Source organism: Haliotis asinina, chromosome 1 (genome assembly GCF_037392515.1).
Source record: "Haliotis asinina isolate JCU_RB_2024 chromosome 1, JCU_Hal_asi_v2, whole genome shotgun sequence".
In the NCBI taxonomy this organism is placed as follows: domain Eukaryota; kingdom Metazoa; phylum Mollusca; class Gastropoda; order Lepetellida; family Haliotidae; genus Haliotis; species Haliotis asinina.
Window position 1 is genome coordinate 26,064,749 of NC_090280.1, and position 27,115 is coordinate 26,091,863.

The 27,115-nt window shown below is 39.4% G+C and overlaps 2 protein-coding genes across 2 annotated transcripts in view; both read left to right on the forward strand.

Moving 5' to 3' along the window:
* LOC137267618 (uncharacterized) overlaps positions 1 to 17,275 on the forward strand; it is a 52,215-nt gene extending 34,940 nt beyond the window's left edge. The window contains exons 10-14 of the mRNA XM_067802130.1: positions 1,962 to 1,985; positions 2,423 to 2,446; positions 2,754 to 2,873; positions 7,117 to 7,139; positions 17,192 to 17,275. Of these exons, the coding sequence (XP_067658231.1) occupies positions 1,962 to 1,985; positions 2,423 to 2,446; positions 2,754 to 2,873; positions 7,117 to 7,139; positions 17,192 to 17,275 (275 nt within the window). The remainder of the gene's footprint in view (positions 1 to 1,961; positions 1,986 to 2,422; positions 2,447 to 2,753; positions 2,874 to 7,116; positions 7,140 to 17,191) is intronic.
* Positions 17,276 to 20,676: 3,401 nt separating this feature from the next.
* LOC137267731 (uncharacterized) lies at positions 20,677 to 21,525 on the forward strand. The gene has a single exon (XM_067802212.1). The coding sequence runs from the start codon at positions 20,677 to 20,679 to the stop codon at positions 21,523 to 21,525; it is 849 nt and encodes a 282-aa protein (XP_067658313.1).
* The last annotated feature ends 5,590 nt before the right edge of the window (positions 21,526 to 27,115 follow it).

A 27,115-nucleotide genomic window follows, 5' to 3' on the forward strand; every position in this document is an offset into this window, starting at 1 on the left:
GTCTAAGAATAGATGGCTTACACAAAAATGGTGCATATTTATTTGTGGTTTGGGTAGGGGTTATTTATGGAATAATACTATTTCTAAAATACCTGTCAGGACCTAACCCTAACATTTCTAGTGTGGGTTACGGATCCAACTGTTACCAGAATTCCTGCTACATTAGCAAGCTAGGTTCAAACATTCTCACATTTTCATTACACATCAATGAAATACTTACATAATAAACATCAGTAAGCAGAGAAGCTGTTGAAAAAACGATTATTCCGCCAAAGTGGAAATACGAACCGTCACCCACCTTTTTGCCTTTCGCGCGCGATAATTGTGCGGCTGTCAGGTCAACATCTTTAAAAACATGTTGTCGGGAGGTTTACGATTTTGACAGTTTTATAGGAAAATATGAAATTTAATGCAATTCAATGATTACACGATGCCATTTAGAAAGTGGTCAAATGCAACATATGTCATATTTGGGATTTCACTTTCTTAGTAAAGTACAAATTCTAGTACTGTTTTGGTTAAGTCCCATCCGGGATTCGATCCCGCACCCTCAGAGTCAGTGGAAGTCGCGGTGACTGAGCGGGCTAGGCGTAAGTGCCAAAACTATTGCTAATATATGTAACACAATTTACCCAGGAAACAGTTCCTTGACAGTTTTTGGTTCCTTATGTTGAAACAACGTTGCCAACAACACACATCTCGAATAAGTTTATTTGGTGCCTTGATAAACGTTGAATCAATGTTTAGGAAGGGTTGATCGACCTAACAACAAAAGCGCAACGTTGACTGAACGTTGACGCAACGTTATGTGTCCGCTCGGATCTGCCTACATAACGTTTACCACACGAAGTAGGTAGTTAGAAGATACTACTTAAAGAGTTGGTTTTCTGTGAGGTATAGCCACGGTCCAACCTGTACCAGTTGTTAACGAAGTTTACTTATCATTACACGAACATTTGTCCAGCACCAGTATTCAGCTCATCTGTTCAAAGACACTTTGTTGTTCCCACGATCGCCGGATGTCAAACTCTAACGCCACATCGTATTACCAATCAGGGGAGTGGACAACTGTTGCAGCCACTAGGCGCACCGTGTTCATATGACTTGGACACATACAGTACTTTGTCCACGTTTCACTGCCGGTTTTTGTACCGCAGCTAGATGCGCGTATTCATGTGGCGGCCATATGGTCATCTACCTTCGATTTGTGCGTTCGCTCAAGTGCACAGGGATGTGCACTGTACACGAGGGGTTGTGACAACACTGAGAGAGTTTGCACACAAAGTTGACCCCAAGGGTTTTAACACCTGGTCACAGGTGGGCTCGATAACGGCACCTCAATATCTATCGCTTGACAATGGTATTTACGACAGAATAAAGGGGTGGCAGGGGTATGATCTCCATATTGTAAACAAACGTGTATTTTTTAATGTGTAAAACATACACCTGTTGGCAAGGGAATACTTGACGAAGGGATGCACTTGAAAACAAAGGCAGGTGAGAACACAGCTCACTAACTTCATTTCTTATTTAACTGGTTTGTGGATGGACACCTTTACTAACTCACAGCAACTGCATACACAAAATAGTATACAGTATGCACAGGGACATGCACTTACATGGATTTCCTTCTTTAGCAATAATTTGTGAAAAATATTTTTAAAATGTATTCAGAAATATATATATATACACTGCAATATTATCATGAAATAATAGTGACATTTAGATTAAATTCAAAACAACCACTGCAAATTTCAAGATATTTAATCAAAGAATCAAGCTTTTAATACTTCACATTTCATTTACTTTTGAATACAAAATAAAACTACTCATATTATTAATGTTTTCTCAACAACTGCTTGCTAAATGGATGAACCATTTGGAAAATGATATGAAATATCCGTAGAATCCTTCACAATCAGGCTTGCTTGGTATAGCTTTGCTCAATCTATGTTTTTTAGGTGAAGAACAGCCCCATACCTCAGGTAAGTGTGATAGGTTATATATCATATATATTATTATTACAGCTTTATGTTAATGCACAAGGAGATTCTGCATAGGGTGGGCTTGATACCGGCACATCAGTGTCTATCATCGGATTTCCTTCTTTAGCAATAATTTGTGAAAAATATTTTTAAAATGTATTAAAAAATATATATACACTGCAATATTATCATGAAATAATAGCGACATTTAGATTAAATTTAAAACAACCACTGCAAATTTCAAGATATTTAATCAAAGAATCAAGCTTTTAATACTTCACATTTCATTTACTTTGGAGTGCAAAATAGAACTACTCATATTATTAATGTTTTCTCAACAACTGTTTGCTAAATGGATGAACCATTTGGAAAATGATATGAAATATCCGTAGAATCCTTCCTGCTTGGTATAGCTTTGCTCAATCTATGTTTTTTAGGTGAAGAACAGCCCCATACCTCAGGTAAGTGTGATAGGTTATATATTTTATATATTATTATTACAGGTTTATGTTAATGCCGAATGAGATTCAGAATATGCTTGGGTGAAACTATCATTTCAATAATAAGGTATTGCTCACAACGAATAAAGTCTTGAACGACAATGGTTTACGCACGTATTATGGCTCAACTGGATGATATCCGAAATTGTATAGGGGCTAAAAATAGGTTTATGGTAATGGTAAAATGAATTTGAAACAGATACACATAGATAAGCGGTGATATGTGATAACGTATATGTTACCTTTATTTTTGTGTATAATCTGGCAGATTCTCCGGCACATGTTCACCCTGCTGCCGTTGCTGTCCCTCTTGGCCTTGGTGTCATCTTTATCGTCATTGTTGCTGTGGTTATCAAGAGGAAAGACTTTCCACCGGCTGGAAACCATGGTGTGTTAAGAGCTATGCACTTAACAGGTTTACTTAGCCCGTGGTATCATTCGAACAACCGTTATCTGGCCATGATGTTAGTGTCGTCTTAGTTACATTACCCGTGGTTGGAATATCTCCAGTTGACTATTGTATATCTTGTATCAGACTAACGCAGGCATCTGATATCTGATAAACATTCTAAAGTATTCAGAAATATTTACTGGTGTGTGAGTCAGTCAGTCAGCCAGTCAGTCAGTCAGTCAGTCGGTCAGTGAGTGACTGAGTCAGTATTACAACCATATCGAGACTTTATCATATCTTAAGACATGAGCAATAAATTTAAGTCACAAAACAAACTGTTAACGATGGACAAAAAGCACCCTCCTTTCAGCCAAAGAGCACAAGAATATATATTCTGCGATTAAAAAAACGTCCAATGAAACTTTGAATGAAACTGGATACTAACATACCCCTAAGAATGAAGATTTTATGGATATCAACTTCTTTATATGAGAACACAACGTTTCGGAGTTAATGCTTACTCCTTCATCAGGTGATTGAGAATGGGGTACAGAGCTATATTTATATGTACAGGTGTACATAGCTCTGTACCCCATTCTCAATCACCTGATGAAGGAGTAAGCATTAACTCCGAAACGTTGTGTTCTCATATAAAGAAGTTGATATCCATAAAATCTTCATTCTTATGCATTTCACTTCTAAATGCCCTTCAAAGACTTAACATACCCCTGTTTTAAAACGTTTAAATGATACATTGTTTGCTCTTCATTATTCACAGTGGAATCAATGAGTGAACCACCGGAACTAGAGAAACTGGACGTTGAAATCAGCGAGCCTGGCCATTCGATCGTAGTCGCCTGTTACGATAAGCGTGCGTTAAAATTTTGTTAACATCCTGTGTTTTGACTTGGAAGTGGCATTACATATAGTGAATAATCTTCCCGTTTTCTTACAGACCTACAGCAGTGAACGGGTGGGCCAAATTTGGACAAGTTAGAGCCAACTGCACGTGCTTATGACTGGTGCTAACGTGGATAGCAACACTTGTTTCGACAGATCATACACACTGATCTTTTTCTGGCAATTTCATATCCTTTGTTTTTGAATCACAATCCCAAAGATGTGATTACAAGATATTCACTAAAACCTGCTGGTAACTAACCTATTGCACTAGTGGCACCTTACCAGAACTTTAATGTAGACCTCTACTTATAGCAACCTTTTGATGCAGACTCTTACCCAGTTCTCTAGTTGAAATGGTTATAACATGTTAAGGATATATGTATCAGTGTGTATCATTATTAGGATATTAGTACTACGTTTTCAGAGCTCCTAAGTTTGTTTTATTTTTATTTTTATGTTTTTTTTACGATTTTTCGTTGAGCGAGAATGGATTCCGTCAAACTGAATCTGGTGGCTATCTGTTGTTGCTGTCAGCTTTGATTGTAGAAGTTTTGTCTTCTTTGCTGTTGATATTTGTCTGCGGTAGATTTAACCACCTGACACATCAGTTACAATCATACTGATCACAATAATTCTGTTTAAGTGAGTTGCTGCCATTAACCTGCCCGAATGTCATGTAACATCAGGTCGTAATATGAAATTTCATATACATTTTCAAACAGCTGTTTGGCTGTAAATTATATGCTCAGCACTTACGGTGAATCATGATAGTGTTGCATGTTAAGTTCACTTTGATGGTCATTCCACTACTAAATGACTTCAACAGTATTTCACTCACAGGGTATAGTGGCTGAGTGAGTTTAGTTTTACGCCGCTCTCAGCAATATTCCAGCTACATGGCGGCGGTCACTGAATAATCAAGCCTGGACAATGGTTGACATAGAGTCCCAACTGTTTAGAATGATGGTCATGACATCAATCACTAGATTGTTTGGTCCAGATTCAATTACACACAGCTGCAATGTAGCTGAGTGAGGTGTTAAACACGAAATATGTGCCATTAAAAACACAATGAAGTGGCTGGACTGGAGTGAAGGTCCGAGTTAGAATACTGGCCTTTGGTAACCTTCGGTTTAATGGTATGATTCCCACATAGTTTGCGTTGCTTGCGATACATTTAACAAAAACATTACAATTGAGAGGAACGTGAAAACTGCGTTTTCAAAATCTTTTTGCATCCTTTACTTAATTATGGTCTACGATGTTTTTACAAACGCTTGTCTTTTTGTTTTCCTAACAAGGTGGCTGTTCGTGAAACGAGTGGAGACCAAAACAATTAATGTCAGGAAAGTAAAGTGCCGTAGCCAGTTTAGGGTGGAATATTAATGTTACAGAGGAAGGTTATCGATTTTCAACGGTACTGGTTATATACCCTCAATCATTTCCTCGCCTGAATATATCAAACGAACCAGTATCAGGTATTCAATTTCGTGGACAGTGTTTTATTCTTTAACTACAAATAGAAAAACACAACGGACATCGGAATTTCCAAGATTTAAGTGAGACTGAAACATATACTAGTATCTAAACATAGAAAACACTTTCACTTTATAACTGGTATGAGGTCGTGTTATTGTTGAAGGATTGAAGTCACTTGAAATGAGTCATGACAAACAACCAGAAAGATACAATATTAATGTAACTGAATCAGGCTTTGATTTATGTTTTCCTTTCCGCTTTCTTTTCATTTTTTATTCAAGGGGTGTATCTTCATCTATGCTTTGAAATAAAGACGATTTTGCTCACAACCGTACTATGTTCAGATTCAAATTCCGTGACCACGCTCGGCTTGTTGTCGCCTGTGATAAGAGCAAAGGTATTGTTACACTTCCCATCTCATTTAGTATGAAAAACAATAACACTGGATTGGAACTTCTGTACTTGTTACCACAGCACGTAATCCAGTGATTCTGTGTAGAGGGAGCGGGTGGAAGGTGGCACACAACATTCCACAGCTATGATGGGTTCTTTACGTAGCACCGGGATAAACATTTTACTTTGTTCTTTCACACAGTGTTGCGTTTCTCTGTGTATGAAAAAGGAGAATAGGGAGACGTTAAGAAGTGTTTTCTCACATTAGGCTACACTCGATACTGTGGTCCTGTGTAGAGGAGGCCGAAAGATGTCCCATCTGGTGGTATTGTATGAAGTACTATCACCACCCCTATTTCGGGATTCGTATAGTCTAGCAGCTGTAGTACACACATTTCTGGCAGTATGTCGTCGTGACTAAAACTGTAGTATCGGGATATATCGAACTGTGTCAGACATAGTGCTCGCATGTTGTTAACATTCACAAAGTCCGTGTAATAGCTTTATCTCGTTTCCAAATGAACATAAAAAACTATTATTTCTTTCTTTATTTTATTTTTTTAATTTATTTATTTTTGTTATAGTCGGTGTTAGAATTAAGAACTTCGTGATACCTATCGTAGCAGCACCCTATTTCGGGAATCGTAATACTATAGTATAGCAGCTGTAGTACACACATTTTGGCAGTATATCTATTTATTACTAAAACTGTAGTATCGGGATATATAGTATCGCAGGTTGTATGCCAGTACAATGTACCAGCACTATTGATTGTGTTGAAGTAAAACGTTACAGCTACCTTTGCTTCATTCTGAATCGAAATACAAGTATCCAATAAATATATGATATGCCAAAAGTATAAGACTATATTTACTCTGAAGAAAATCTTTCTGAAATAGAACATGCAGAAACTACAAACGAAAGTATATATGAGAATAATGAGTATGTGTTGAAAACTGGATTATGACAGTTTCAACATTTGGTCTACATCCCTTTCCGTGAGCGGTCTTATTTACAGAATGAAATATAAAAACCACCAGGTATGTTGTAAAAGAAAGAAAGGGCAGAGGAAAATCATATATTCTCTAACCATCACAACATACCACACTCGAGTACACGTTAAGTAATATTCCAGCTATATGATAGCGGTCTGTGAGTCAAAGAGGAATGGGAATACTATTCCTTTTATGTTCATGCATTACTGAAATACTTTAAATCCGTTATAAACAATAGTTGTGATACTCAAGGAAGCCTTTTACGAACTCAGAAACAGAAATACTGATATAGAAAGGTAGGTTTTTAAAACCATTTGTGTTTCCAGTATACATCCTTGATGCACAGCCATGCGTGGTGTTGACGTGACACGTGTACTGTCCTGACACAGATACATCTATCTACAACTGGCATAAAAAACACAAACTCCCTGTGTCCTGTAATCACCACCTGTCTGAATGTGTTCCACCAGGTTACAGTGCAGGCAGGGTTACAGTAAGTAGAACATCACATTTTCAGTGGGTCATCTTCTGATGCATCCTGCCTGCCCCTTAACAGCACCGTGTCTGGTTCATCTGAAAAGAATTGTAATATATTTTTCTATCAGGACACGAACCATGCCATTATATATGTATCCGATATATATGTAACTGTGATGTCGTTGTCTTCCAAAGGTTAGAATGCTCGCCCCGAGGAACGTTGCTGGTCATGCGGCAAACCGTCAAATTTGCCATTGTTTTTCCCATGGTGATATGAGGACTGGCTAGGGCATGATTTCATTTGAAAGGATCCAAGATTCTATTCCTCGGGTTACTTTCTCATGGGAGACGCCAGCTAATATTCTTAAAGGGTGAACCAATTTCCCCAAATTCATGTCACGAAACGTTTAACTCATAAGAGAGATCCGACTCCTGGATGTACATTGTCGAGCATTGTCTTCTGTTATTGTCCATATCATTTCAATATTCAGGAACCTTAACTCACACAGAACATAGAGACAGTATCCCTGACGATGCTCGGTTCTCATGGTTTCTCTGTCATATCGGCAGTGTTTCAACCAAATCGTGAGGAGAGCAAATTTGACGTTGATAAGGAATATGTTTGTATTATGAAGCCTGTCTTCAAAGGTCAGTAAGACTAGATTATCACACTTAGAATTAACACTAGTATCTGAAGTTAAATCAATAGCATGTTTTGGACAATGTAATATAAAAACAGGCAATAGCTCGTCAACAACTGAAGGTAGATCACCATACTATGGACTATGGGTACCTTTGCTACCTGCATGGAGTCTAGTTGGATGTATACAATCCCTTCATAGTGGATTCCATACGATACAACTTTAAATTTGTGATGAGTGTGTGTGTGTGCGAGCGTGTGCGTGCGTGCGTGCGTCTTACGCCACTTTTAGCAATATTCCAGCAACATCACAGCGGGGACAACGAAATGTACTTCACACATTATGTCCATGTGGGGATCGAACCTGTGACAAGCGAACACTCACTATGTTTACCCACCGCCACTAGTAGTAAAATCCTAACATGATAACGGGAAGAGGTTTTTAATTTTCTCTCCAGGTATGGATTGTTTTCAACTCAGATCATCTGCATGGTCCCACGATATTTCAATCACAATGAAGGTCCCGGGGTAGAACAGGCCTTCAACAACCCATGCTTGCCATAAAAGGGGACTATGCTTGTCGTCAGAGACGACTAACGGGTTCGAGTGGTCAGGCTTGCTGACTTGGTTGACACATGTCATCGGTTCACAAATGGGCAGATCGATGCTCATGATGTTGGTCACTGGATTGTCTGGTCCAGACTCGATTATCTACAGACCGCCGCCATATAGCTGGAATATTGCTGAGTGCGGCGTAAAACTAAACTCACTCAATCAATCAATGTGTCTCAGAAACAAGCTTTTAATGTGAATTGTCTGTATGGTACACTAATCATGCTCAGATTATCTTTACACTCACGCAGTACAAAAAGTTGAGCCTTAGGAGTCACGTCTCCGCTAAACGTGCTTAAGTTGTAGACTCCGGCTTCCTGTACGTCAACACTGTGGAATGTGAGACTGATCATGGAATGTATTGACAGTCAGCTGAATCCTCGTCCCGTTCACTGTGTGTGTATTGACAGTCACTTGAATTCTGGTCTCGTTCACTGTGTGTGTATTGACAGTCACTTGAATTCTGGTTTCGTTCACTGTGTGTTTACTGACAGTCAACTGAACCACTTTGAATTCGCGTTTCGTTCACTGTGTGTGTATTGACAGTCAGCTGAATGCTCGTCCCATACCCTCTGTACGTGTTGATACTTGCAGGTGGAAGCTTATTTTCATTCACAATGAACAGGACAGTGGAATCATTTCGTTTGGGCTTCCCTTGATGGTATATGGTAGAATATACCTTAAAACCCGTGTCTGACTGACTCATACTCCTAGGTGTTGACACTTTGTCCGACACCAGTGTTAGTATAAGAAGCCTGCACGTATTATAAACACAACTTTACTATACCGTTGATTAAAGATATATGCAGAAAGAAGACCTACCAAACATGAACAGCTTTTTTAAAATGTGGTATCATTTTCCTTTCCTACGATACACAACTGATCTCTAACCCATGGCAAAGGAGTGAGTGAGTGAATTAAGACTTTAAGTCACATCGGCAATATTTCAGCCATATCATGACTATAAACAAGTTACAATTGTGTAATATACCATGGTAAATCATAAAATCTGTCGGCATAGGACAGTAAAAATAACTAGAATATCACATATATAATTGTCAAACTAATATGCAAATCTAAAATATACTAACCATGAAAGACAAACGTCAAACAACTACAGTAATGATTGTTCCACATTGTCTCTCTGAGCTTCGCTCCACAAGCGATGTCACGCAGCACTTAGTGAATAATACAAACATTGTCCCAATCATTCTCACATGTGAAATGTCACGTTTTGTCATGTTAGTCTTGATTTTTTTAAATGCTACAATTTTGCTGTTAATATGATATAGCCATTCAGTTATTCCATTAGTTTCAGTAAATCCAGATGTGTAAGTGTAACTGAGGTGTGGATATGTTCCTATCCATTGTTTAATTGTACAATATTGATACGGTACTTTTTTCGGTTTGTTTTTATGTCAATTTTGTTATTCTGTGGTAATTCTTTGATTGCACAGTTTCATGTTGTACAGGTTTGTGTCTTTACATCGTATCTTAACCTTGAAAATACGAACTCATTGTGGCAGATGAACATTATCCCACTTCCCCCTCTGTATCTTCTGGGTCGATAGTTGAAGGATTGCGCTTTACTAAAACTCATTACGCTTACGACAAATTTGCCGAATTCTGATTGGTCTGTCCTCAAATCATTAAACACCATGTAGGTGAATTTATCACGGTGTACGAACCATGCTTCCCGTCAAATCTGTGTTTACACGGGTTATACAAATGACCTTCACCTCAGATTGAATGGAAAAGTTCACAAAAATAACATCTTTCTGTATTTCAATTGTCGTTTATCAAAAACTCATTCGATCATATTAATGCTACACTAAGCCAACCCGAGTTGTCTCCCTTTATGCTCGATCAGGATAAACCATGTCGAAACGTTTTGCGTCTCACTCTGCCGCAGATTAAATGTTGATTTATAAAGATAAGTTGAAAAACAAGAAATTCGCTACACGGTGTTTTGAAAGGGTTGCGGGACTGTAAGACCTTTGGTAATTGAAATACGGAATTTTCAAAGCACCGTGTAACTAAAGATCTTTCATAGTGTTCAAAGTCGGTAGTTCGTGATTTGTTGTTTTCCGCTGAACAGCCATATTGTCAAAAGGAATACCGTATGTTCTGAATGGGTTGAAAATATTCAGTGGAAAACAACAATCACGACGAACTACCGTTACAGATTGGGAAAGAACATTAATAAAAGGAGAAAAAGATTGAAATCGCATTCCCGTGTATGCCACCGTATATGGCAGTTGGAAAAACGTTCACATACGTGTTGCCATAAAGGAACATGTGCAGTTAGTCACACATACTCATACAACACACTGGAGACTACATTTAATACTCGGAGCTTTAACAAGACAACAAAAACAATATTTACAAATATGTCACTGTAACAAAACAGTAAAACACAAACTTCACGAATGTGTCACGATACTAAAATAGTAAAGCACAACATTCACTAACATAACTTGTTTGAGTGGCACTCTAGAAGCTGGGAAGTACAAAACTGACGAACTTTATGAATAACTTCTTTTGTTGTTTTAACTTGGTTTGGTAACGATTCTTGTACCGTTGTCAAGCAGTTTTAACAACTGGCTGGGCATTGGCGTGATGACACCTGTGGGCTGACAAAAGGGGGCTGACAAAAGGGGCCAGGCATAAAAGCCGGAGATGTACAAAAGGAAGGAGTAGTTTAACAAAGGTGGAGATGTTTAGACATCCGATTGGGCTTTGTAGGCCATTGTCAAACTGACATCTTCGCCTAATTGTGTTAATTATCTTATTTTCATGTTTTCTTTGTTACTGTCAGTATATATACTTGACACCACTGCCTTTTACAGTCCTACACGAATCTGTATCACAACGTGGCACTCCTGTAATGAAGCAGCTGTTATCCAGTGCGTCAATTTCATGCCACTGTAACGAAACTTTGAAACAGAAGAATCACTGATATGTTATGACAGTAAAACACAACATTCACAACTGTGGCACTGTAACAAAACCGTCAAAAATCAATATTCACGCACTTACTGCTGCAACAAAGCATTACAACACAACATTCACAACTATATCGCTATAACAAAATCGTAAAAAAATATTCACGCACACACTACAGTGGAAAAACATTAAAACCCAACATTCATAGATATGGCAAAGCCACAAAACTGAGAAATATTCACGAGCATGTAACTTAACAGGTCAGGAAAAAACAATATTCATGCACGTGCTACATAACAAATTGATTGTTGGCAACATTCACATGCCACAAAACAGGAAAACACAACATTCATATTTCTGTAATTCATTATGGTACAATATAACTGAACCTGTTACATTTCGCACAGATGAATAAAATCATTTTCCCATTCAAACAATTTCGTACTTACATGGGTAATATATAAATGTAAACATGTTTCCTCTACACGCAGCTCTGACAGCAAATGAAACTTAACCCAGGAAGTCTAGTCGAATCCAACAAGATTTTATATTGTACAGATAAAAGTGAAAATGCCGCAGAGAGGGTTCTTGTGATCCTGGTACAGTCACACTGCTAAAGCTCATCATCGGATCCGCAAGACATTTCAAAGGCCAGATCAGCTTTTTTTGTCATGCTTTTCATGAATCTTGCCAATCACGTTGCTGTCAAAAGGAACAGAAAATATTATAATTATCATGATAATAGTTATTGGTGAAAGGTTTTCTCTGCGTGTTGTTGAGAGGACGACCCGAGGTAAAACACATGTGAATGGTGCATCGTAAAATCACAAAAACAATGCTGTGCTGAGGAAATCCTGTTGGAATGGACGTGTCCCTCCACTTGACTCTGCTGTATAGCCATGTGATGTTCTGGTCACTATATTGTTATTAGGTGACAATGCATCCATAACCATTAGAGAATTACATCAGATTGCGTATTTAGATTTGCAGCTTGCTAATGAGTCATAACGGTTAAGCACGACATGCACGTATAGTGGTGACTCAATATCCTCGGAAGACAATTCAAGCCACTCAAATGCCCCGTGTGGTGCGAGCCTGCCCTGTGTGTTGGTGACGTTGTAGTTAGAGAGATGGCCTGAGACAGTAAGAGCTGAATGCGTTAAAACCTGGTGTTGCGTTTATCATTGAATACATGTATGGCAGTACGTGAAGGTAATGTGATTAGTTCCGAGTCACGTTCGTCCGACCCCTCACTCCTTGACCTGGCATCCTGTAACGGACCAAGCGAGTGGAGCGTCAGAGCTACCATCTCCTCTGACAATGTGGAACGACCATAATTATAATTAATTCACATTGTTAAAGCGTTATTGGCTTAACACTTCTTTTGTAATATAGACAGTGCAATCTAGATCTAACCTGTCGTATAATTCTACTCTTGCATATTGAAAAGTTAACACTTGTAATAGGGATAGACACTATATAAGTAGCCCGCAGTTAATACTGTGTTTATGTCTGTCAAGACTGTAGTCACCTGTCCCACGCACACCAATCATACTGTTTATTCTCAATATAGGATGTCTACCGATTAAAACTAACACGTGTGAAAACCTCTTCATAATGTACTCAATACTAACATTTGCTACTCAAAAGCGGTTTCATCACAACCAAATATTACCTAAGCATTGCATCTTCTGGAATGCAGACGATTTGACATCACGGACATCCAACCTACAGCTTGTTCAGTTTCACCTGAGCTACTCTACAGATGGCACAGTAAGTCAGTTGGCACAAACGGCAGGTGGAGTTCACTAAATAGGGGAGCAGTAGAATGTTAAACGAAGACCATGTCTCGGCTGTTCGGACATGTTGACAATTCACTGACAAAGCTTCACCCCTTCACAAAAATAGACCCAACCACTTGTGACACAGTCACACAATGCATTAGCATTCACTAGAACAGGTCAAGCTGAACCAGCTATAAGACAAGTTTAGAGTTAAAGCGTTTAGTTTTACACAGCTTCTGGCAATATTCTGGCAACATAACGGCAGTCTCCACTCGCCTACACCTCTGCTTGCCCACATCTCAATTGGCCCACAAAAACAATGGAAGTGAATTAAGTTAAGACAATGCATCCCTACTCTCATAATGAGATGGCCTCACAAGAGTGGGATAAGTCATTAATACCCCACTTCTCTGAGATAGTGGAGAAAGTGATCTTGTTTTAGTGTTAAATTAGGAAATTTATTGAAGATCTAAAGGAAATTACAACTTAGTTTTAAAAAATGGAGAGTAGACATCATTCAGTTATCTAATACTCGCAACTCACTTCTCTGCTTTCATTTCTGTAACTCGTTGTAACCCTATAAAATGGTAGTTTGGGAAGCATCGATAGTGACAATGGGACAAATTGTTATGGATAACAACTTCGTTATTGCGTGATTGCAACTCGAGACAACAAACAGACTGGCCAGGAGACAGATCGAACATGGCGCAGCTGTCCGCACCAGATCCAGAGTCTACAGAAACTTGAACAGCCGTCTGGACAGACTTCGTCATCAGCTAGCTACTGAAAGGAAGACAGCGCACCAGTTCCTCGACACGGCTGGATAAATTAAGAATGGACTTCAACTAACTTTCAAACATCTGAGATAGTGTGTGAAAATATGTTGTAAATGTATGAGACTGGAATCAGTGTGTTAAAAACGCATATCTATGTTTGCATTTAAATGTAAAAATGATAATGAATGAATGAATGAATGAATGAATGAATGAATGAATAATACAGGAATTTGAAAAACAAACTGACTTTTTTTCTTTGAAGTGGGAGAGTCAACTTTCAAAACACGGGGATGGCACATGCTGATCGTTTTGTAATAACTGGCCAACAGACCATAACATGTTGTTTTAAGACTGTGGGTGGAAATGAGATGTGGGTGAATAGAGAACATGCCGACACCAGGAATGGGCCTCACACATTTTGCTCATGTGGGGAATCAAACCCGGGTCTTCGGCGTGACGAGTGAACGCTTTAACCACTAGGCTACATCATTACACCAGACTAGCTTGTAGGGTTTGATTGCTGTTGGTGCTATACTGAACAGCAACAGAAGCGCAAGTTTATAAAAAAAGAAAAAAGTCAGTTATGACTGACTTTCTCACTCTAGTTTCTGTAATGTTTTGTAATGCCTGAATTAACTGAACTGAAAAAATCTATTGTGTACGTGTAATATTGTAAATTTCTACTAATTTGTTCTGTTTTCTTAACTTTTTATTGCCATTACTAAAGCCCTTCTCAGCAAAACAATATTCGTCTTCTTTTGTGAAGCCTAAGAACTTGACAATCAAGATAATAACAAAAGTTCTTTAGTTAATTTAAATAACCATATGTTTTGTCACTGCTGTCACGATGTTCAGAAAAGTTAAACCTGTCAATCTGTCAAGCACAGTAAAACAACCACGTTATCGCAGATAGAAAGTCAAAACAAGTAAGCCGTAAAACATTTATTACATTGTAATGTCAAAACCGTGCCGTGGCGATATGACACCAACAACTGAAGGTAGATCACCATGTCGGTAGTAAAAGTACTGTAAGTCCCCATGGTCCCTATAATGGTGATCTGCCTGGGAAAAACGCATTTATCTTACAGAACAAATCAGTGTTAATTTTGAACTGTTTCAAGCACGGGTATCGGATCGCACACTTCAGCCAACCTTTCTTACATAATATTGTAATAGCTGCATTTTGATTATTCCTTCAGATGTTGGTGAGTTTTGAACAATTTTGCCATACATTAAGAACTTATATACTATGATTAAAATCCAAGACAGTGAAAAGTATTGTGGATGAAACGGGACTTACATAACCTCTCCGGGAGACAATATAAGTCGTTCACTTGTCACGAGGGTACCTCAACCATGGTCCCCGGGGTCCGGGGAACAACTTATTTATCTCTACCGAACAAATCAATGTTAATTTTCAACTGTTTGTATCGGATCGGGTATCGGATCGTACACTTCAGCCAATCTGCGTCAATCAAACGACTCGAATCTTGCATCTTGGTGTTGTTGTTTTCTCTCGTCTCAGCAATTGTCATAGTCGCCCCGATGTAATTCCACGTCTTAATATTCACAGGGACTGCAATTGTATGTTTTGTGAAAATTTATTAAATGGGCAGAGAGTCAAATGTTTTCGCAGCCATCGCTAGATTTTGCTGACGATACAAGAAAAACAGAAGAGATTTAGAGTTATCTCCCTTACACCGATCACATCGGTAATTTCCGTGCATCATGCGTTATTTAATGTTATTCAATAAAAAAAGACTACCACGAAGTACCGACTGAGTTGCCATCGGCAGCGGCGTGTATTGCAATGCTCGATCAGTCAGACTGCGACATTTATGTGTGAGGTAAGATCATAAGGTATAGCCACTAACAATCAAATTATGCATTCATGCTTACACAATTCAAATTCAAATGTTAATAACAAAGCATGTTCAAAATTATCAAGTAATTCACTTTCTTTTCTAAACTCAATGACAAAATGAACATACACATTATTACAAAGATCCCTTATCGTTTTTACATTAAAGTACGTGTCTCGTATGATGGAAATATCAGGAAATGAGCAGGACATGCTTGACCGTGATTCTTACACCACGAGGGATACAAAACGGATGATCCTCATTCATTCATTTAAACAGTTATTCATGAGTATATCTGGAATGGCCAAAACGACATTGTCGCATGATGACATCTTCATATCTGCACTGACAGCCCAAGTCGGTATAACCAGTAAAGGGTTTTATATCGCGCAATGTATTATTACTTGAGTGTAGCACTTTTTTGCAATTTGAATGTTTGGCGAGGGTTTCATCAAGTCTATTCGCAATGTCAGCTTTGTCAGTTAATAAACTGTCATTGTCTTTAAAACAATGAACAGCTGATTTTGAACAATTGCATTGAATCCTTTGTATCGTGTTCCACACATTTGAAATGGGTGTGTGAGAGTTTATTATAGAAAGTTTAACTTAGTTTGCGTCCTTCCTTTTCTTTATGACATTCTTACATTGGATGATTAAATTATGGTTTACGAGTGTGTGGAACTGCAGAGGCCTTTGGTATCGTTTGGTCAGCAATGTTGTTCAGTACATATAAAAATGTGTATCGAATCTACGCTGTTCGCAAAATGTCATGTTTTAAGTGATCAGTATATAGTGTGTTCTGCAATGCCAGACAGCCCCGGTGAAATTCCGTCGTGATAAACGTGGATGATCACCAGGCTTGACTGTTTGGAGAATGCTGGGGGAAGTGATCACTCCTGCATAGGTCATCATTGACTAACCATTCAAATTCAGTAAATAAGGGGGAATTGATGATTGTCAAATCTACGGGCAGAACATGTTCCAACAGCTAGATGTAGGTGTTTGTGTCATCATTAGATATACAGAGATTGTTGTCTGAAAAGTATTCCTAAATATGTTACCTTTATTAGTAGTGTGGTAATACATGACTTTGGGAGCTGATCGTACAAATTCTGAAGATCTGACTGTTGAATATTAGAGGAAGGAGGTTTATGCAAACTGCATAGAGTCAATGGAACGTGCAGAATAAGAAGAGTAGCCACAGTTTAGAGATGTGTATTGAAGACATAGGACAGGCTATGTATGACACTAAATGGAAGCAGCTCCCCTTGCTTTGTCTCCATGAAGAGGACACGAGAAGTAATAACTATATCGTCTTTGATTAAAGTTATCAGTATCTTTGAGATATGTCTCTAGAAGACATATTGCTGACGGTTAGATACCTTGTAATAACAACCGTATCTCGTTGAAGTTATTTTTGAGTCCTCTGTAATTCTATTGCATTACAGGGGGCAATGGAGAGTCATGGTGCCTCAGTCGGAGATCTTTCACTGGAATGCGTGAAAGATAAGCTCCTCCGCCACCTGTCCTGAGAGGACAGTGTGACCTCCATGTCCAGAGGTCTACATTGGGTCTCTTAAGGAATCTGTAACGGTAAAGGGACAGTAAGAGGCTTGTCTCAGTTGATGTTTTCCCATTTCATCTTCTTAGACTTATCTTAGGCTGGTTGTGAAGCTGTTGTGTCAGATGTTTTGGCTAGTGTTTGTTTGGTTTTTATTCTGTCAGAATTTCCATCTGAGATCCAGACCATGGGAATGTACCATAGTTACCTGATAGGAAGGGGTATCAGCTTTTTAGCTTCGAAACATGAAATATTGCTAGTAAGTGTAAGGGCTTTTTGTTTTTATTTATATAAGGGACAGCATTTTGATGCTGCTTCATGCCCTTTAGCACACTTGATGCTATTCGTGCATACAGTTAGGTCAAGAGCATCACTACAATGGGAGCTCACCATGTAATTGCGGTAGACCTTGGTTCCATGAATAAAAATTGTTGTCTCCATTTAAAACATCGCCGTTGAGTGGGTACACATTCTTCCACTCAAATGTTAAAACAAACCAAAACAAAACAAACCAGCCTTTATGCACCTCCGAAGAACCATGATGCCAGTGTAAACAAGCATGTGATCAGTTTAATAACCTTTCTATTTTGAGAATAGCTTTACAGCAATTACGTCTTGTGTTGTTTAAGTTCAGTGACCTCTTCATAGGAGGAGGGGTTGAGTTATGGATGATTTCCATTTGGAGATGTGATGACAATGAACCTAGGTCATTATTCAACAAATTCAGTTGATTCTTCATCAGAAGGACGGTGGAACAGTTGCAACCAACCTGCTCCATCAATATTACAGGAATGTCATACTCCAGCAATCTGACAATTCAATGGCATCTGACAGAACAAAATGTCAGACAGGTCCGCTCTAAGAGTTGGTCCTGTTCTAATTTGATTCCAACATAGTCGCCAAACTGCATTAAACGAAAATGCTGTTACAGTTTACAAGCGTGTGTGTTATTCTTTATTTGTTGACATTCTGGATTTCAAGAGACATGTTCAGAAGAAACACCCTCAGGCTCTTAGAGAACGAATGAGAACAGAAACCGACACATCTGAAAGTATGATAGTTGATGAGGTTTCTGGGCATACCTAGACACTAATGCATTAAAATATACACAATGACCTCGATACTGATTTGAGAAAACAGTCAAATATAGGCACCTTCTTGTACCCGGAAAAAGAATCAACAGAGAGGAAAGAGCTTCAATTTCAAGCAGCAAGCCAACAGCAACCAATGGTGAAACTGAAAACTTTGGCACCACGTCAAACTCTGGCAACACAGCAACAAATGGTGAAACGTCAAACGGGAACGCAGCAGCTGATGGTAAAACTGAAAGCTGAGGAAAAACAACAACCAATAGTGAAAAAGCAGGCAGCGACCCAACAGCAACCAAGGGTGAAACTAAAAAGTCTGGCACCACAGAAACAATTCCTGAAACTTCAGGCAGCAACACGACTGCAACCAATGTTGAAACTGGAAACAGTGGTGAATCGGCAGTCAGTGGTAAAATTGCAATCACTGATACAAGAGCAGACAGGGGCACAGCAGAAACAATTATTCAAGTTTCATGTGGTGACAGAACAGCCACAAGTGACGAAAGTTAAAAAGAGATTGCTGCAACAGAAAGTGACTATGCCTCAGTGTGAAACACCTTCGCTGTATGAGTGTGGGATATGTAACAATGCATTTAAAAGCCCGGAAGAACTCATTGCTCATGTGAAAGTCCACTCTAAGGAGATGCATGAGTTGAACAGCCTCAATGGAGGCAACGTGTCCTTCTCTCTTCAGGTCACTTTGGAACGTGCAGATGCTCTTCAAGCCAGTGCTACAGACAAATAATATGGTTGTCCTGTATCCAAAGAGACCTTTCCACAATCCACCCTACTCTTAGGCCACCTGCAGACGCACCAAGCACAGAAACAGGGTAATGTCTAAATGTCTGTGGTTCACAATTCAACCAGGCCTTGAGTCTGCGCGAACACATGCACTGTCACATGTGGGAGTCGGGGGAGGGTTTGACGGAGCTGGTGGCCAAAGTTGACTCTGCGTTAATGCCAGTCGCAGAGAGTTGCCCTTGTGAGAAGTGTGGATTGGTGTTTCATTCCAAGAATCGGAAGGCTGTCCATGTTCGTTATGCTCATAAGCAAATGGCACCGAATTAGTGTCCGCTTTGTGAGAAGACGTTTTATTCGCCATCGGAGTTGGAGCGACACATGAGGACACACACAGGGCAGAAACCATTTGCATGTGATCAGTGCGGGAAAGCCTTCGCTCTTTCTACCACACTAAAGGAGCACCTGCGATCATACACAGGGGAACGGCCATTTAAATGTTCCATATGTTGCAAAGCATATTCATCGTCATCGAGGCACCCGTGGCGAGCCACATCCTCGTGGTGGGTGCTGGGTAATGCTAAGTGCTCGCCAACCCCCCGTTGTGGACCCGGGGGCATATTTGGTCCACCAACCTGTTGGCCGTGGGTTGCGGCCCTGTGTCGGTGGAGGAGGGGATCCTGGTGGTTGAGGGCAATAGGGGCCTGCAACCGTGTTCCTGTTGCTCAACACACCACTTTGGCCCTGACTTCACCTAGACGGGTGGTTGAATGGACCCGGTTCAATCAATCGGCTGGTCATGCCAGGCCCTGTGCAGAGTTAGTATTATTGCACATATCTATTTTTCTGGTCTTGGCTATTCTAAATTCAAATTATTCATGATATTGTTTTGCCTAGAGCACTATGCCAGAAGGCGGTGGCTCATGGGCCAATCTGGCATTACTGACCTCCAGGTTCTAATTGTCTTTAGAAATTGTCATGGATGGAACCAACCTGACATTTATTCTTTTTGACAGTATTGGCTACCTGTGTCTGTATTGCTTGAGTATAACATCCCTGTAACCCTGGTGTTTCATCGTTGGTTTCCACTTTAACGCCGTCCTTGTTGACACTCCATGGTGGGTGGGGAGCAGGGATGTCGAATCAACATCCATTCATTATGGCTTCCCAACAACTCTCTGGTTCTCGATCTAAATCCAAGAGAAAGCATGTAGACCTAGAAACTGTCTCGTCTTCTGATGATGAATCAGAAACAACAAATTTAGATTCTTGGCCCCGTTTCCTGGTTGTCCAGGGAATTGAAGGACAACCATTAAAACTGAACCCTTTTGCAATATCAAAAGCAATTGCAGGAATATGCGGCGAAGTGAAAAACGTTACTCGGCTTAGAACAGGTTCCTTGCTGGTGGAATGTGCCAGAAAACAACAGGCTGTTAATTTGCTTAAAGCTCGTCAGTTTGCAAATACAAGGATTGCTGTGTCACCACACAGAACGTTGAATTCGTGTAGAGGCATTGTTCTTGATCGGGCAAAATGTCTCTCTGACATGTCGGAAGTTGATATCGCAGCAGAACTTAAGTCTCAAGGTGTCACCTCTGTGAAAAGATTCACAAGAAAAGATGGCGATAACACTGTCAAAACAAACACGTATCTGTTGACGTTTTGTCTTGCTACAGTACCAAAATCAATTAAAGCTGGGTACTTTAATATTGAGGTAGAAGTCTACATCCCTAATCCACTCCGGTGCTTTAAATGTCAGCTGTTCGGACACGGTGCTAACACGTGCAAAAACTCCCCAAAATGTTCTCGTTGTGGTGAGAAACATGAGAATGCCGACTGCACAAATGCCATCAAATGTGCAAACTGTCATGGAGATCACATGTCCTCATCACGATCCTGTCCAGTCTTTGAACAACAAGCTCAAATTCTCAAACTTAAACATACCAATAATATATCTTTTGCTGAGGCAAAGAAACTGTTACCAGTCACTGATAGAATCTCCACACAGAAAACCTACTCTGCTGTTGTATCTACCTCCCGTCCAACAGTTGATCACGAGTGCCAGACCTCCATTTCCTGGGTCTCAGAAAAACAGAACATTCTGTATGCAATTTCTGATGAGGATACAGGAAAATCCACCCAGGCAGACATGATGCCTGAACCAAAAAATCACCATGAACCTGAAAGGAAAACAACAATGTCCAGAAAAGAACAGAAACAACTAAGACGAAAGGAAGCCAGGGCCCTTAAACATATTGAGGTGCCTTTACCATTACAAGTGCCTGTAGAGGTTCATAACACCTATGAACCACTAGATATGGAGACAAGCCCTTCACAGTCATCCCAGCATAAAGGGACTTCGTCTCGTTCACGCTCTCCTATTGAGCCCCCATGAGTTGCTCTCATAATGTTATCCAGTGGAATTGCAGAGGCCTTAGAAACAATTTTAATGATCTTCAACTATTATCACAAGATTTTAAACCATCAGCTTTTAGTTTACAAGAGACGTACCTGAAAAGTACAGATAGATTTGACTTGCGCCAGTATAACTCATTTCATTCATTTTCACCTCCAGGTGATAAAGCCACTGGTGGTGCTTCTATTTTGGTGAGGAAAGGTGTTCTTCATAGCCCTGTTCCACTTAAAAGCAATCTTCAGGCTGTTGCTATACGGCTTTCTTTACAAATAACGTTCACGCTTTGTTCCCTGTACATTTCACCATCTTCAACTGTTCAGCCGTCTGATCTTCAGGAGCTATACGACCAACTTCCCAAACCCTGTATTATCATGGGTGATGTTAATGGACATAACCCTTTATGGGGAAGTACTAATACTAATAATAAAGGGAAAATACTTGAAGACTTCATATCTAATAACAACGTATGCATATTTAATGATGGATCGGCTACTTATTTACATCCCGGTACAGGAACGTATTCTGCACTTGATTTGTCACTCTCAGATCCCGATATATACAATGAGTTTGAATGGTCAGTCAATGATGACCTTTGTGGAAGTGACCATTTTCCAACAATTCTCACAGCTATAAATCCTACTGATAACCCACCTGCAACTAGGTGGAATTTTAGTAAGGCCAACTGGCCATTATTTCGGACACGCTGCACTGAAAACTTGAATAATGATGTTGTTGTCAATAGTCTGGATCCGATTCAGGTATTCTCTGATAAACTGAAGAATATAGCTAATGAAACTATACCCAAGTCCTCTGCAACCCCACACGTTCGTAAACCATGGTTTAATGATGAATGTAAACAGGCCAGAAAGAACAGGAAGAAGGCCGAGAAGTATTTTCGGCGATATCCTACAGTCCATAATTTAGACAAAGTTAAAATTCTAAATGCTAAGGCTCGACGTGCCTTCAAGCAGAATAAGCGTCAATCTTGGCGAAATTATGTTTCCAAGATAAATTCCCGCACACCAATTTCAAAAGTGTGGAATATGATTCAACGAATAAAGGGTAAAGGTTGCAAATCAACTGTCCACCATCTGAAGGATGGTGACGATGTATTGACAGATAAGGGTGATATTGCCAATAAGATTGGTGTAACTCTCGCCAAACATTCGTCTTCATCAAATTACGTCCCTGAGTTTCAGAAATACCAGAAACAGCAGGAGAAGAAAAAGATCAATTTTAACTCAGACAATGGTGAAGACTATAATGAACTATTTTCATTACATGAGCTATATACAGCCCTTGAGCAAACTCATGATACAGCAACAGGTTCTGATGGTATTCATTATCAACTTCTGAAACATTTACCTGAATCATGCCTGGAAACACTGCTAAATATATTTGACATGATATGGACTACAGGGACCTTCCCAGATTCATGGCGTAATGCCATTGTAGTTCCCATACCAAAACCTGGCCGGGATCATACTGATCCTTCGAATTACAGGCCAATCTCTTTAACGAGTTGTGTCTGTAAAACCATGGAACGAATGGTAAACAATAGATTGACTTGGTATCTTGAAACCAATAATTTTATAACAAATATTCAATGTGGTTTCAGGAAAAATCGTAGTACCATTGACCATTTGGTACGTCTTGAATCCTTTGTCAAAAACGCTTTAGTCAATAACCAACATGCAGTATCGATATTCTATGATTTGGAGAAAGCATACGATACCACTTGGAAGCATGGCATTTTAAAGGATTTACATCACTTCGGTTTAAGGGGTCGTTTGCCTCTTTTTAGCTCACAAGTTTTAAAAGACAGGCAGTTTCAAGTCCGCTTGGGTTCAACCCTGTCTGACCATTATAATCAGGATCAGGGTGTTCCACAAGGCAGCATTTTGTCTGTAACACTTTTTAGCATCAACATAAACAGTTTATCCAAGGTTTTAAATGATTCAATTGATGGATCATTATTTGTGGATGATTTTAATATTTCTTGTCGAGGTACAAATATGCATACTATCGAACGGCAATTGCAATTGTGTTTAAACAAAATAAATAAATGGTGTCTAGAAAATGGCTTTAAATTTTCTAAATCAAAAACTAATCGTATACACTTTTGTAGAAAATATAAGCCGCATAAGGACCCAGAACTATTTTTAAATGGTTCTCCCATCAAAGTTGTAAAGGAGGCCAAGTTCTTGGGTCTAAGTTTCGATTCCCACTTAACCTTTTTGCCGTATATCAAATCACTTAAAACAAAATGCTTGAAGGCACTCGATGTATTAAAAGTGGTATCCAACTCAAAGTGGGGAGGGGATCAAGCAACTCTCCTACATTTATACCGATCACTTGTCCGTTCAAAACTCGATTATGGCTCCATCATATATGGTGGAGCTTGCAAAAGCAACCTGAAACTTCTTGATTCTGTCCATCACCAAGGTCTAAGACTTTGTCTTGGGTCATTTAGAACATCACCTATCGACAGTCTCTACGTTGAGGCTGATGAACCATCTCTTGAGCAGCGCCGTATAAAATTAGCTTTACAGTGCATTACCAAATTATACTCTAATGAATCTAACCCTGCATTTAATTGTGTCTTCAATCCCCTTTATGAAGATTTATACAACAAGAAATCTTATCTGGTTCCAACTCTAGGGCATAGAATTAAACCCTTTCTTTCTTCAGCCGGCATTCAGCTGGAAAACATAGCCCCCTCCCGTCTTCTTTCTTCTGCTCCTTGGTAGTTGGTTAGGCCACAAGTTGACTTAACATTAACCACATTGAAAAAATCAGAAACTAATGAATTACAATATAAACAGGAATATAATGAATTAAAACATAAATATAGCAATTATAAATCCTTATTTACTGATGGGTCCAAGGACGGTGGCGCTGTGGCTTGTGCCACTGTCATTGGATCCAGAACAATATCTTCTAGAGTACCAGATAATAGTTCTATTTTTACAGCAGAAGCTAACGCCATATTAACTGCTCTTAAATACATTCAAAGACACCTTAAACAGAAACAATATATAATCTATTCAGACTCTCTTTCTTGTCTTCAGGCGATTAAAACTATTTCTTGTAAACATCCACTTTTAATTGATATTATTGAATTGTATAATGATCTTGCTACTGGCCAATACGACATCGTCTTTTGTTGGTTACCCAGCCACGTGGGCATTTCTGGTAACGCAATGGCCGATCATGCTGCCAAGGCGGCACTCAACAAATCTGTGACACCACTTCTTACTCCATACACTGATTATAAAGCTAACATTAGATCTTATATCCGTGATCTGATGCAGAAGAAGTGGGACATCCAAATGGGTATAAATAAATTACATGCAATAAAACCTTACATTGGTTATACCCACTTGGGTTGTCAGTCCAGATTTGAAGAGGTTATTTTACGACGATGTCGTATTGGCCACACTAGATATACTCATTCATACCTGTTGAAAGGTGAGGATCCTCCGTTTTGCATCCCTTGTGATGAGAGAACCACGGTCAAGCATATCCTGCTTGACTGTGTTGAACTCTCCATCATAAGGGACAAATATTTCAATGTAAAAACAATTAAGGACCTTTTTAACACCGTAAGTTCTCATTTAATTCTTGGCTTTTTAAAAGAAATTGATTTCATCACTGAAGTTTGATTATTATATTCTGTACATAGCTGCATTTTAATTCATGGTAGTTTAGATTAGTAACTTGAATTGTTAGTAGCTGTACCTTCAAAGGGGGTTGAAGTACCGTAAAATTATTATCCTCCTGAGAGGGTACGTAAGTCCCTACACATTTCCTGTACGTTTAAACTTCCAGTGTTTTTAATCGTAGCATATGTGTATTTTTAATATTTGGCTAGATGGGACTAAATTGCTAACAGCTGAGGGGATGATGTAAATCCAACTAGGGTCCATGCAGGTAGCAAAGGTACTGTAAGTCCCCATGGCCCCTAGTATGGTGATCTACCTTCAGTTGTTGGCAATCTATAGCCGGATTTTATGTTGTATTGTCCGAATAGTGATATTAGTTTTATCTTTCCACGCTAGTTGTAATTTAAATTGTGATATTCTAGTTCTTTTACTGTCCTTCGCCGACGGATTTTATAATATACATATAATCCTTTTCTTTCTTAAATGTTCTCGTCACAATATGGCTGAAATATTGCCGATGTGACGTTAAATATTAACTCACTCACTCACTCATCGTCATCGATACTTGAACGACACAAGCTCACACATGAAAGTTTAAGTGTGACATCTGTGATAAGAGTTTCCTATATTCCAACTCACTCACAGTGCACATGAGGACTCACACAGGTGACCTTCCATTCAGCTGTAACATCTGCGGAAAGACGTTCACAGCGTCATGTCACTATCGTGTTCACATGCGAATCCACACCGGGGAGAAACAGATGGATTTGATCTTGAGGGGAGCTTGTTCCATTTATACTGTCATCGGGTCTGAAAACGACCTTGTTACACACACAGGGAGTACCAGATAAAAGCAAAGTTGAAGAAGCCAAACAAGAACTGAAACTATCATTATTAGCTCCAAGGACAACAGTAGCTGATGGATCAGCTGTTGTGTTTGCAGGGACTGGGGCTTCAAGAACAGCAATAGCCAGTGGGTCCAGTCTATTGACAGGTGCTGATGTGACAACCCTTGCCTGCTCAGTTTAAACCCCAAGATACTAAATCAAATGTGTCATATGCTCCAAGTACAGCAGTCGCTGATGGATTGAGCCTTGAATACCGGGATGATCAAAAGATTTCTGTTCAGCTGAGCTCACAAGATTCAAATTCTGATGCCCACGTGAATCCGGTCAAAGGCAATCTCGGTAGTGTTATGCTTACGTGACATGAACATATGAAGTCTGGTAAAACTGGCTCACGAAAGCAACATGTCAAGAATTCAACAGTTTACGCACAGCCTAGCCACTTGCCCCCTAGTGAAGTGACTCCATCTTGTGTCAATAAGGAGGAAAAGCAGCCATTGACAAGACCCACCACTTCTCCACGGAAGACCGAAACTGGAACCATTATGAACAAATCTGGCATCGTAGCCCAGCTGCTCTTGTTTCAGACAAACAGTTGATGTATGGCATACGTGATGGGGAGGAGGGTAATACATGCTACACAGAGAATATTTTCTGTGCAACTTTGTGATGCTCTTATCCACACACACCTCATGTGTCTTCTTCGATTGGCATTCTAGAAGTTGGGTAGATGAAGGATGAGGACTATTTTGATGGATGTAAAACTTCTTCATTCTTTAAGGGCGGCGGTTCGACATAGATTTTAATGTCATTGTGCTTGACACTGACATTAGAATCTATGTTGAAACGTCGCCTTTACAGAATGAAGAAGTTGTATGTCCATAAAAATAGTCCTCATCCTTCACTTCATCTGTGTTATAGACCTGGGCAGTGTATACAGTTCCTATGAATTAGAACTGTGGACGTTTTTAAGGCTGTGGTCATGAGATACTGGAATTGGTGAATATGTGCTTGGATGTATGTGTCTTTTGTGTCGCTGTGTGATATAGTAATTCACAG